Source organism: Nannobrachium achirus (genome assembly GCF_963921795.1).
Source record: "Nannobrachium achirus genome assembly, chromosome: 14".
NCBI classification, from domain to species: domain Eukaryota; kingdom Metazoa; phylum Chordata; class Actinopteri; order Myctophiformes; family Myctophidae; genus Nannobrachium; species Nannobrachium achirus.
Window position 1 is genome coordinate 15,454,776 of NC_137821.1, and position 13,994 is coordinate 15,468,769.

At 44.5% G+C, this 13,994-nt stretch overlaps 1 protein-coding gene across 1 annotated transcript in view; it reads left to right on the top strand.

Moving 5' to 3' along the window:
* The first annotated feature begins 2,155 nt into the window (after positions 1-2,155).
* The window catches only part of fxr2 (FMR1 autosomal homolog 2), a 30,246-nt gene continuing 18,407 nt past the window's right edge, over positions 2,156-13,994 (top strand). Inside the window, exons 1-7 of the mRNA XM_080742151.1 lie at positions 2,156-2,994; positions 6,309-6,361; positions 7,810-7,903; positions 8,545-8,616; positions 10,951-11,099; positions 11,891-11,984; positions 12,754-12,870. Coding sequence (XP_080598277.1) covers positions 2,944-2,994; positions 6,309-6,361; positions 7,810-7,903; positions 8,545-8,616; positions 10,951-11,099; positions 11,891-11,984; positions 12,754-12,870 — 630 coding nt within the window. The 5' untranslated portion in view covers positions 2,156-2,943. The remainder of the gene's footprint in view (positions 2,995-6,308; positions 6,362-7,809; positions 7,904-8,544; positions 8,617-10,950; positions 11,100-11,890; positions 11,985-12,753; positions 12,871-13,994) is intronic.

Consider the following 13,994-nt stretch of genomic DNA (forward strand, 5'->3'; position numbering starts at 1 on the left):
ATGTAGGAGCGTTTAGCACTGCTCAAAAATATCTTGATAAAGCAGAAAGATATGATGACTTGGTAGCTGCAGATTGAAATTGTGCTAGCTTAGGAAGCAAAATAATTCAGTTCAGCATGTTTAGGATAAACAACGGGAAATATTCTCCTGCCCAGTGTGGACCTCATGGAGGGTCCCACAGACTGTTGGATCCTGGCTCCTGCAGCTCAAGGAGTGTTCAGCAGAAAGAATAAACAGAGAAACACTTTGGCCTGCAGTAACAACAGAATAGTAACAGCTGTAGTGGTGTAACATCGACACCTTGAACAGGTGCTCCACCGCTGGCAGATGCCTGCTGAGAACATTTGGCTAAGGTGCTTTTAGTTTATATCACTCATGGGAACAAATTATGTCCACTGTCATTCATGTACAGGAGGTAAGGAGGTAATCATGTGTAACTCATTGCAGTACTTACATACCAAAACACGCCTTTATACCACACAAAACATGCTACATTGCTTAGATACCATCACAAACGCATAGTAGTAGGCATGGCAGCTCTTGCTGAAGTTAGCCCTTCTGTACTTCAGAGGGATTAAAGTGACATAAGTGGTTTGGTCAGAGTAATTTCCGTGGCAGGGCCGGTGTTAATTGTTGGGGTGGGGAGACCAATTATTTTGGCAGCTGTGGTTTAGATTTTAAGAAATGTCTTGCAGTTTGTGACACTACTAAATGCTGACCTCTGACCCCTCATGCTCTCTCTTCTTCACACAGCTGTTTCAGTACAGCTAACCCTACCTATATTAGTCTGCACAGATTAGCCTTTCTGCTGCTCTGGGTGCTTCATTCATTCAAAGTGCTTTACATTTAGCACAGACACTCTTAACCCAGAGCGATTTACATTAAGCAATTATGGACAACATGAGGTAAATCAAATCAAATCCATAGAAGTAAATGTAATCTAGAACCATAGGGAAACCAACAAGAACCTATCACCAGTCCAAACAGCAGAATATGCCAAAAATCTGTACAGTCATTCAATACACACTAGGATGCTAGGTCTACAAATGAGTCTGAACTGGCATCAGGCTACATAACATGTTATCTAAATTACTTTTTTGTCTGCAAGGTCATGACTCCTGAGGCTCTTTGGCAAGTGTTTTTGTAACCACAGACACAGTTACATGTAGAAGGCTTTTGTAACCACAGTTACATGTAGTAGGCTAGCCCCATATAGAACCTCACCCGTCGCTGCATACTGTTGTGGGACGGGTGAGGTTCTATATGGGGCTAGTAGTAGGCCTACTTCACTAGTTTATCTTTACAATGGTGGAAAGTATATTTATTATTTACTTCAACTCAACTATACATCTCAGAGATGAAATATTGTGCTTTACTCCAAATACAATTGTTTGACAGATTTATTTGCTAGTAGACCTATTCTTTGCAGATTTGGATTAATAATATCAAAATTGCTGATAATGTGTACAGTTAAAAATGTAAAAAATAGTAGTGGCCTCTTGAAAAGATGTAATAAAAAATAATACATTGCTACAGAAATGTATTGAATTGTGAACTGATATGAGCAAACCCAAGAAATGAAATTTACAGAATCAAAAATAAAAATGAAATAAAAATACAAATCCATACAAAATACAATAAAAAATATAGGTCTAATAACTCTCCTGTGAATGTCATTAGTCACATATGTACATTCAGTCTAGCCTATGTGTAAATTAACTTTGTAAAATGCAACTTTGTGTGAAATGTATTTGTTGCTGCATTTGTTTATTACTAGTAGTAATACGTGAGATAATATGCAATCATTTCTATGACATAATGCCAAAACATGCAGAGTAGTTTTCACACTGGTCCACACACTCATCAATGAGTGCGCAAAATTGGACATGGGAAGGCATTTAATCCGAGAGAGCACGTAACAGCCAGCGAATAAAACCAATAGATTAAGTCAAAACGGGATTACGCCAGTTCCATTGGTCAAAACGTACCGGACGGCCCTTATTTATTAAACCAATTAATGAATGCTGCAATTGACTCGTCGGAGCCGCGGGCCAATAAAACGTCCCGATTCGAGGCTGGGCGGGTCTTAGTGCTGTTGAGGGGTGGGGTCTCCCGGGTCATTCAGTCCCTCTCTGATTCACTCCATCGGCGTGCGTTGTGAGGGGACGGGCGGCTGGAGTAAAGGAGTTGCCGGGGCAATAGTGCACCACAAACAGCCTCTTTTTTCCCCCCTTCCACGGGAGGACGCTCTGCCGCAAAAACAGCATTAACGGACAAAAGAAGAACCGGAGTCCACCAGCCAGCGGGGACTTTTTGTTGTTGTCTGTAAAAAAACAACAACGCAACCAAGCAAGCTACCCTTTTCATTAGCCAGCTAAGGTTAGCATCTCCTCTCCGCACACAGCACAGTACGGACGGAGTCACAAGGTGTTGATAGCTCTCATTATCCCTGCCGTCGTAGCATCGTTAGCTCGCTGCCTCACCTCCCTCTCCTCCTCCTCCTCGTCGAAGCTTCGCGAGCCAAGCAGCAGCAAAACCCCCGGAGAGAGAGAGAGAGAGAGAGAGAGAGAGACCGCAAGGCTCCGGCTCCTCCTCGCTCGGCGACCCGGCCGTCGGTGACATCGTCTCCTCCTCTTGCCTCGCTTCTAATCGGTCCATCATCACACCATCACACCCATCTCTCTCTCCCCAACCCTTCACCTCTCTCCCTCCCTCTCCCCTTTCCTCTCCTCTTTCCTCTTCTCTTTTCTCTCTGTCTCCCCCCCGCCACCCGGAACACTGGAAATCCACAAGCGACCGGCGGAGAGCGTCGGCGGTGTGGACGGGCCGGTGAAGCTGGGGGCGGCGGCGGCGCCGCCGGAACCCATCGCGGGAGGAGTCGTAACGGCGGCGGCTCCGGCAGACAACACGCTCAGCCAACGCGGGGAGCTGTTGCCGGCAGCCATGGACGGGCTGGCCGTGGAGGTTCGCGGCTCCAACGGGGCCTTCTACAAGGTAACACACCCGTGGTGGTGGACACCAAAAGGACCTGGACTAAGTACCCTCCGATGAGTGGCCGCAAGAGCTGCTAAAAGTTTCAACCAAGGCGAACTAGATGAAGGTTTAGCTAATGGGTAGCGTGGTGGCCCTATCCAAACTAACCAGGATGGGCTTGCCTTGCTTTGGCCATTGTGGGGTGGTGTTGCTAGCTCATGATAGCTTTCAAGCTAGCTCCACTTGTCATCATGCATGCTTGGCCTATATTTTTGAACGTTTTTTTGGCATGTCAGTGACATTATCCACCACCATCTTCAAGGAAAACAGATTTTTCATAGTTTTGGACTGGCAGGCATCGTCCAGTGTTTTTTGTCGGCTTGGTTTGCGAGTGTGGGGTGTTAAAGCTTTTTTAAAACAATAGCTAGCTCGCTAAGCATAGTTGTCCAGATCTTGCATGCAAAGTGTGACAGGATGCTACATCTAAAGCAACCATGTAACAGTGTGTTTCATAAAGATTATCCTTTTTTAATTGCCATAGTTCTGTGTATCAAATGTATTTCGGGGTGCTATGGGAAAGATACACTGGGTACTTGTGTAGGTGTTTAGCTTTCGGTTCTTTATTGTCTTCCAGGGAAAGTAGTCCAGTTTCATATTGAGTCACGTGGTAATGCAGTCATCATTGCTGTCTCCGTGCTTGTTTTCAATCTAGTAATGATGACATTGCTCTTCTACACTTGCAATGATCCTCCCTTATTATATTAAAAGCCACTGGGTGGTTGTTTTTTTTATCTTCTACCTCCTTGGAAATTGACACTGTTTGGCTTTTGGGCATGTAGAACAGATTCAATCTTGAACCAAACGGGACATAACAGAGCAGGTGTCCTGGGGACAGTGACCCTATAAGCGTCTCGGCAACTGCAAATATTGCCACTGTCAGGGCAGCATCCCCTCCTCACACTCTGCTCTCTGCTTTTATCCTGCCTCTTAACTTTCGCAGTATCACCTCCCTTGATCCAAAAACACCTTTAGGTTGCACGTCACACTATTTGTCACTTTCCTGTCCTCCTTGGGCCTGCATTAGGTCAACTGACGCCCTGCTCCTCCGAGCACATGGCGGTTTAGACTAGATGAGCCTATATTTACTCCCCGCATGCCGCCTCACCTGTCGTTCTGTTTTACTGTGTGACAGCCAGGCTCTGGCATGAATGACCACTTTCCTCTTAAACTCTTACTAAACCACATAAGCAGCCCTATATATATACCTACTTCATCGACTGGTGTCTGTCAGGGGTCCGTATTTGGTACCCTACTCTTTTCCCTCAACACCAAATGTCTTAGTCGAATCGTCAAAATTAGGCAACCTACAAGCTTGCGATACGTTGTAGGTCTGCTATTTCCGCTAAATGTTGGCTCACGTATAGTAGGGACACTAGGGTTCATGTGGTCAATTGATCTCATATTTCCCGTTTTATATACTGTATGGAACCTGACTGTTGGTGGCATTCTAAATGCCACGTTATAAAGGATCTTTTCTTTTCATTGGGGATTGTTATTGGTTTAACCTATTGCCTGTGTGTAGGGGGAATTGTATTTCAGAGAGGTGCTTTTTTACACAGCTCAGTTGTTTTTACATCATGGCGAATCAGTCAGGGAGGGTATTGAAATGTATTTATGAGTCAACATGGTCATTATGAACCTGTGTGAGTGATTATGCACCTGTCAGGAAAATGGCTCCCCAGTCCTGTTTATAGCCTGCCCTTTGGCAGTAGTACACATACAGCCAGCAAGTAGAAGACAGGCTAGTTGAGGATTCCGTTGAGGGTTTTTTCGATTGCAGTAATTGTGAGCAATATTTGCTTAGTCCTGCACTTGTAAGTGTGGCACTGTACACTGTTTAACTTGATGGCAGCCGGTGATCTCCACATGGACCCTCATGTGGCCGCAGGCTGTCAGATTGAGGCATCATTACAAGTCTGCCAGTGGCCACTCCACTGTCCTGCCCCCGCACCAATCGTACGGTATGCCAAAAGGAGGGATTTCCTGCCCTTTGACCTTGGTAGTACTATGTTGAAGCGATACCTTCCCTGACGTAACCCACACACTCGACTGTCTCCTTACGCGAGCTCTGGAAACCGGAGGATGCTCCTGTATTTTCTGTCGAGCCTGCTCTCTGTGCTTCTTTTCTGCTGGCTGTCTGAAAACCCTCCAGCTTGACTGGCAGTCCCATAGGCAATTTGCCTTTTGACGTCCCCCGATGGCCATTCATAGAACAGCCGTTGAGCTGTTCTCGGATAATAAAACGTGAAGTTCTACTGGGTTGTTAAATGTGGAAATCCCAGTGCTGTGACATTTGTAAATGGAGCTTGCGCTTGTAACGCTAACATCCCCGCACCTGGCTGAAACCCTGGTCAGTTTACCAGCAAAAAAACTAAACAAAAAAACTGTCCCTTTCAAATAGATACAATCCTCACCCCCCAGTGCGCACTCGTGCACTTGCACCCGACCGCCCGACCTCTCCCAAGGTCCCATATAAGGCAGCGTCACTCTGCATGCCCCCCCACTCCCCTCTACTTCAGAACCGCCACCGTTCATTGCTGTGGGCGTTGTTGGAAGTTTATAGCACAGTGTGACTTGTGGAGGCCGAGGGCCCTGATGGACACGAGACCAATTTAGGGGATCTCTTACTCTCTCTTTGGTAAAAGTTGTCGCAGTATCATACATCTCTTCATATAGACCGATTTCTCAGAGTCAGAGCGGCAGTCATGGCTGCGGTGTCGAGCGGCACCACTTCGCACAGCGACACCGCAGCTACACGGCAGCGCTCTGGAAAAAGGTCTATAGGCCAGGTCAAGTGAGCTCTCCCTTTGTGGCTTGCTGCACATGGCCTCCTGTACACATCACTCGCACCTAACACACATTCTACCAAGACCTCTCCCACCGACCACACAGCAAGCTCATACTATACATACATTTATACTCTGTTCGTGTAAATGAGCGTGTGATGATTTTCCCCAGACTGTCTGTGCTTTCGGGAGGAGTCTGAGCACCTCCTCGTCACTAACAGCCCGAGAACAGTGTCAGTGTCGTGATATCTTGGCTTTGGAAATTGCCCTAGATGCCTTTTTCCCCCCAGCAGCAATAAAAGTGTCACTGTAGAGCAGCTCGAAAGCCGATTGTTGTTTTTGATGATAACTGGAGCTATACAAGCGGGATGTAAATTAATGTCGGGCCTCAAATTCCTGTACCTCATCGCTGTCACATAGTATTGTTTAAATTTGTCATTTTATTTGTGGGCTTAACGTTGTTCTCTATTGTCTTTTCTCTCTTTTCAGGGCTATATCAAAGATGTGCACGAAGACTCGCTCACAATAGTATTTGAAAACAAGTAAGTTTCGCTTTCAAGCAATCACAGTCTCGTTTTCTGCCCAGTAAATCTGTTGTACGTATGCTTGTTAACCATAATGCAGCTTAACCCCTAGTAATTGGGTGTTGTGTTGAGTCCTCATGTCTCCTCTGTTAGTCCGCTTTTGTCCTAACCAGCCAAAGAAATCCCCCTCTTTTAGCGCATGTGCTCGTCGCACAGCTGTCGACTCAACTCTCTTAACAGGTTTTTACCTCCTTTTGCCCCTACCCCCTCTCCTGTCCGTAGTGTACCCCACACACACACACACACACACACACACACACACACCAATGAGACCATGATACCAACCCCTGTTCCGCTTTATCTACTTGGCACAGCCTGGTTGTCCCTAAAAATAGTCCCCCGAGGTATGCATGCAGGGCGGGCGGGGGGGCAGGACAGTGGCCCCTGCCATTCTCGGGATGGTTCTTCTATTCCACCTCCTCCCCCTCTCTGTGCTTGACCACATGGAGAGATGTGTAAGGAGTCAGTGGTGTAAGACACTGCGTGAATGATGCCCCCCCACCACCTCTCTTTTGAGTGGTACTGACCGCTCCTACATCTGGCTTTGTCTGTATGAGTCCGTCTCGCAAGTCCGTCTCAAATCCGTTGAAATTTTGAAAATTGATCAATCCGTTCTCCATCTGTAAGCCGTGGTGTTTATACAGAAAGCTAACGGGCCAAAATAGAGGACGGACCATCCGCTTCCGGTTTAGGGTCTCAATGTTAAGTGGTCAGCTCAATAATGTGTCCGTGTAGAAACCGTTCACGGAGCATTAGTTCCGGCCTATTTTAGTTCCGCTTCGATACATTTTTTTTATTTTAATTAAGTTTATTAAATCTTCGGGTTCCTCGGGCATGGCAGGGAAGGGGGTACAAAGGGGTATTTATTTGGCAGCATATGAGTTAAAAGCCCTGTGTTGGGGTTGGCCATGCTTGGGCGTGGAGTGTAGGTAAAAGTCTCAATGTGAGGAGAGTTCATCATGGAGTCCTCAATGTAGATGTCGGATGAATCACCTCAACCTGGCTCTGAAGATGATGGATGTTCATTTAGTCACGGAAGCCTTTTTATTTATACCCCGCACTGCTTTTGAAGGTCAGACGGCAAACTCTAAAGCGCTCTAGCATTCTCTTGGGTTCCCACTGAGTGTTTTATGTGAAAGGAATCTGACAGTGGCCATACAGTCCAGCAATGCTGAAAAAACCCCGCCGTCAAAGCCAATGAACCGATTTTAATTATGTGACTTGCGTTTCACGATGTGTGCGTTGAGTGTGGCTGCGCACACCCCGAGGCGGTTTGGCACACCTCATTACCGAAAGCAAAGCCTGTTTGTAATGTTCAGTTTTGAGGTCTGTTATAATGTTTATTCTGTTTGTAGTCTGACTCTTTCTGTGTTTGTCTTTCATCTCCCCACCACCACTCCTAAAAGCTGGCAGCCAGAGAGACAGCTGCCTTTCAGTGATGTGCGGCTGCCTCCCCCGGCAGACTACCACAAGGACATTGGCGAGGGAGAGGAAGTCGAGGTAATGCATTGCATATCGCTGCCCACCTTGGTTATTACGCGAGCAAAGGCTGTAAAATTGTAAACCTTCTCGTTCAGCATTGAGATTATTTGACTAATATTTCAGAAGGTTAGCACAGGTCAGATGTTTTGTGACGCATCCGGACTCCCATCACCACACACATACGCCAGCCAGCCTTACAGACAACACGCCTGATAATCCTGACCTCTGCCAGTTAGCGCAGCAACTAAAAGCCTAGGACAAAGGTTTTAACTGCAGCTCTCTTTTTTACACATAATTAGACAGGACTACACTCTGGAAAGAGCCTTAACAATCTTTATGTATGTCACTCCAGCTCACAGTTCTCAACACCCCTGCAGATGATCTATATGAATATGGATAATATTCTCTGTTGGTGGAAAAGAGCAGCATACATTTGTGCTGTCTTGGTTGTCACAGCTGACAAACCGACAAGCAAGAATTGCTTTTGCATGATGAGTGAATCAAACAGATTGTTAACAAAAGGTCTCGCCTGGCACTCCACTCAGAGCAGGTGTTTTCTCTGTTCTGCTCTACTAATCGTTTGTCCGCACCCGAAGCAGTTTGACGGTTGCACATACTGTAGTCTCACCGCTCTCTTCCCTGGCTGTCTCTCCATGCAGGTATACTCAAGAGCCAACGAGCAGGAGCCATGTGGCTGGTGGTTGGCCCGCGTCAGAATGATGAAGGGAGAGGTGAGTTGTCTATTGGGCTACTTACTGATAAGGATGCACCGATACCGTATCGGTATAATTATGTCATATCGGGATACGACATCACCGATACGACATCACCGATCCAGATAAAAATATGAATAAAAAAAGTCTCTGGCTTATGAATATGCAATATAATCACGCAATTGTAAGCCCACAACCAAACGTTTTGGCATATAATTATTAAATAAACGATATCTCTCAATTTTATCCAGCAAACCTTTTTTCATTGCTCCTCCACTCTTGCCATTGCATTTTGCACTCGGTTGCACTGACAGCACACTGTTATTTGAAATGAAGCCTATCCTTCCTACAGTTAATAAATGGCTTTAATTGAAAGGTGATGCATTTTTTATACTTGCTATGTAGCCTACTGTAAGTATCGGTAAAGTATTGGGAAATATCCAAATGAATAGATCGGATGGAAATAGAAAAGCTATCGGTGCATCCGTACTTACTGACTAGGACATCAGGTGGCAACATGGGTAGCGAGATGGTGAATAAGTGATACCGCAGTGTTGGGTTAGTTTTATTATAAGGAGTGTTTAATATTCTAAATGTTAAGCTTTTCATGACTAGTTGTGGGTGTTAATTGTGTAAATCATCTCTTTTAGCGCACAAGTGCTGCTGGTCAGGTGCAGTACATCACCTCGTTTGAATTGCACGTCCAAGGACCACTGTATGCCATGTATGCCACTGAAAAATGCCGTGTTGTGTTGTGAAATGACCAGCACCATCAGTTTGGTCTACTACCATCATACCGGGCTCAAATTATATATCTTAAACTAAAGTGATCCCTGACTAATACGACAAATATGCCTTAATACATTATAATTGTCCTCTATAATTACAATGTAAAATTAAAAACACCTTAAATATTTTATTTCTTCTAGAAATAGCTAATCTTTCACTCAATAGGGGAAATGCCTGTCGCAGGTTGATGATGTCATAAATGTAATTTGTGATCTATCCCTATGGAATTTATGGAATGCATGTGCAAATAAAAACAAACGTAATACTTCCTATGGTTAATATGAGCATCAAATCAATATTTCAAATGTGTTTGTGGTTTATTTTGCACATGCATGCCATAAATTAGACCACACACAACATTTATGACATCATCAACCTGCGACAGGCATTTCCCCTATTGACTGAAAGATTAGCTATTTCTAGAAGAAATAAAATATTTGAGATGTTTTTAATTTTACATTGTAGTTAGAGGACAATTATAATGTATTAACCCATTCAGGCCGGGTACACATTTTAGTGTATGGGAGGGGCTTACAGTACAGTATGTATCAACATATTTGTTTTTGTAGGCTAATTTCTGATTTGGGCCTATAATAGGTTAGGCCTAAATGGGTTAAGGCATATTTGTCGTATTAGCCAGGGATCACTTTAATATTCTCCTGGCTTGTAAACAGTGGGCAAAATCTAGCAAACACAGCTAGAGCATTTTGGCTTGCATTTTGATGCAGGGCTGTCTGCCATGCCCTCTCGGTGTGGGCTGCCGGTTGAGTAGTGGGTCAGTGGGATGTTGTGGGGGGGTGGGGGGGGGGTCTGCATTAGGCGGTCTTACAGTGCTCTAGCATCAGGGGAACTGCTGGTGCTGTTATTTGGAGAGCTGCGTGATAACAGCCTGCAGGAATGTCTAGTGTTGACTGATGGCTCCAATTCTACTCTCGGAGCACAGAGTGCGTCGTCTTGACTCTCTCTCTCCCTCCTCTCCCTCTCACCCTTTCTCTTTGTCAACATATTTTCCTCCATCTTCCCTCTCTTTACAGTATTCTTTTGCTCTCATTTTCCGTTCTCTCTCTCTCTCTCTCTCTCTCTCTCTCTCTCTCTCTCCCCATCTCTCTCTCTCTCGCCTTGAAGGAGTATTGCTTCATTAATCAAATGAATTAATAGAGCTGTGGATTGAATTCTTAAAATGAAATGTCATTTTTGAGCAACTTTGGACAGGACACCTGATGAATCTTTAATGCGATATAGCAGCATACATGTTTTCTTGGATAAGACATCAGAGGCAGCAGGTTATATCGCTATCGCAAATTAATATCAGTCCTTAAGTCAATATTTCACATCAAGGCTGTAAACTGTCAAGCAGACCTGCCATTTAAGCCTGGTCACTTCATACTCTGTCGTGCAACGGTGCCGTGAGGCAAAAATAGCAGATGTGCTATTTTTGACGTTCAACACTGTTGTACAACGAAGTATAAGGCATTAGTCATCTCTGTTTAATGTTGACACCGTCATTTGTCGCCACATCCCCCTGAGAACGCAAGTCCTGATAACGGTGCAATCTTGTTTCAGTTCTACGTTATCGAATATGCCGCGTGCGACGCCACATACAACGAGATCGTCACGGCGGAACGCATCCGGCCACTCAACCCCAACAGTCCTTCCACCCGGACCTCCTTCCACAAGGTCCCCATCGCTGTCCCAGAAGACCTGAGGGACATGTAAGTCCCCTCTTGCGTTCTTACGTTCTTGTCCCCCAGGGGTCTCAGGGTCTCTCTCCTTTGACACTTGCTGCAAATAGCAGATCTACAAGCTCACAATGTGGCGCAACATGACGCGTTGTGAGCTCCGCCAAAAAGAAACTTAATGACTGGTGACATTTATATTCAATGTATGGGCTAGAACAGTGGAGAATACAGCAAAGCTCCTCCCACTGCTTTGGAGACCAATCCTGATATCGTCCCAATATGAGGCTGGGATCCAGCCTGATTCACTACGTTGGTCTTTTTCTCACTTCACTTCTCAGTCGGGCCCGGGGTCCATTTGACTTGTATTACAATTACGTAGGAAGTCAAGAACACTGGTCCCGCCCCCCCTCCACAGACCAGTCAGTAGCCATTAGTCGTTTTCACTTGTTTGGGCACGGAGATAGGACGCTTTCCAGATTCAAAAGTGGAGTGAGAAAAACAAAAATCTGAACATGGCAAGCAGGCTGGATCGCAGGCTACCAATATGAAGGACTTTGCAATAGTTCTGTAATGTTTTCCTAGAATTGTTTCCACCCCGTCAAAGCCCCTAGATTGAATTTACCTGTCTTCTGACCTATTTGTGGGGTGGAGATCTCTGCTGCGTCTAACAGTTTTTACTGGACTATTACTAATACTTTCCAATGGTAGCCGGTGGCGTTCAGCTCTGTTATCGGTCACAGCGTGCGGCTGTGATGATGTGACGACCCAAAAGCTGTCAAGAATAACACGACTGTCTCTCCTGTGGATTGTTTTGTCATCAACAGCTGTGCAAACGACAACATTCACAAAGACTTCAGGAAAGCCATCGGAGCCAACTGTATCTTCTTCAGTGCCCAGTCACACGAACTCATTGTCCTGGTTAGTAGCCTGTTTACCAAAGCAAGTGAATAAAAGACAACAGCTCTAGTCTATGTATCATCAAGGCCACTTTTTGGCTTCATTGTCAACAAAAGAATGTTGTCACCAAAGACCACTTTTTGGCTTCATTGTCACCAAAAGAATGCACAGTACCATAATCATAGCTGTATGTTTTTGTTTGCTGTTGGGCAGAAACCTTGCATGCCCACGTTTCATCTTTTTATGTTTTGTCATAAATGAATGCTCCATTTAACATTGTATGACAGTGCCATCATTTCCTCACAGAGGTTGTAGTTGATCTGATGTATTAAAAAACTAAACAAATAGGGATGCCAGGTTGTCCGTGGTTTTGAAAATATGTTTGTGTAACCAACAAGAGCTTGTGAATAACTAAGCGCACTGGATCCATTGGAATTCTTTTCTCCATTTCCTGAAAAGTAACTGTTTTGACACACAAGGTTAACGCCCCATATACAACGCTTCACTTAACCCTTCCCCATTAACGCACACTCACAGAATGCGTTTCTCAACTTTATTTATTACAGCAGGAGGAATGCCATTTTAAGTGGCTGTCTGAGAGACTCGAGTCCACAAGGTTATTCTGTCAGTGGAGCAGCTCTGGAATGTTTATTGATTACATCACGTAGTAGAGTCTTTGTTCCTGTTTCATGTTCAAACATTGATTTGTAATGCTCTCAAGACCACTGGAGTAACGTGGAGCTGCGTCTCTTATATCTGCCTCTCTCCTGCCCTCCTCTCATCCGTACAGTCTACGAATGAAACCACAGTGAAGCGCGCTGCGCTCCTGAGTGACATGCATTTCCGCAGCATCCGCACCAAGCTCATGCTCATGTCCCGCAACGAAGAGGCCACCAAACATCTGGAGGTACTGTAGACACATCCTGTCTGAACTGAACACATGCACACTAGGGATGGGACGATAAGCGATATTATCGTTCATCGTGATCACCTTGCAGCACCTGCATTCTAGGGGTGCAACGATTCATTGATTAATCGTTGTCAAATCGATTATTAAATTAGTTGCCAAGTACTTTAGTAATCGAATCAGCAAATACATAGCTGAAATTTGTATTTGTACACGCAGGAATATAGGGTCAAGAACAAAAAATATGACTTGAATACACTTGTTTGAAAAGAGTACTGTTAGCCTTTAGCCTGACAAATGTGTAGCTATTCTTTAATCAAATTTATGCAGTCAGAAAAAGGTATTTATTTAGTTTGTCTTTTATTAGCAACCTAATCGGCAGCTGAGCAAAATGGAATAAATTATGTATTTTTGAATGAATTATTCATCTTTATTGTCTTTTTTTGTTAGTTAGAACATAGTCTCGCGTGGCCAGACTTTTGCCTCCACGATTTGCAAATGCTCCCGGCATACAGTCTGGGGCACGGAAATAGATACGATGAGTGCGAGAGAGAGCGGACGTGACGCAACCGCTCCCTTGGTGCAGTAGCAATAACATGTCCTACTGGAAGCGTTATGTCTCCTTTCAACATTTTTGGGGGTATTATTTCATCTTTCTCTGGTGTTGTTGGTGTTACTTCCATGATGTTTTCCAAATGTTTCCTTAAACTATACACCCATAACAAGAATATGCAGCTCTAATGACTGTCTGTCCGAGTGTGTTTCTGTTATGTTCCCAATTAGACTACATTTCAGTGCAGCATTGGCTACTTCCGTTACTCGCCGTTCAGGAGCTGTCGTTCCAGACTCTATATAGCATTCGGAGATTGTGGAATAATTGTCTGGCTACACGAGACTAGTTAGAACATGTCTAAAAGAACCTCAAATATAATTTATAAGGTAATAATGGCTAAATAAGTGCCATAATCCCATTAATCATTTAAATAATTGGCCGATTAATTGATTAGAAGAATAATTGTTAATTGCAGCCCTACAGTCTCAATCAGTTGATGGTATAAATGTACAATTTATAAGATTTAGCTTTTATTGATCCCCAGGGGGAAATTCCTGTGTCAATGCAGTAA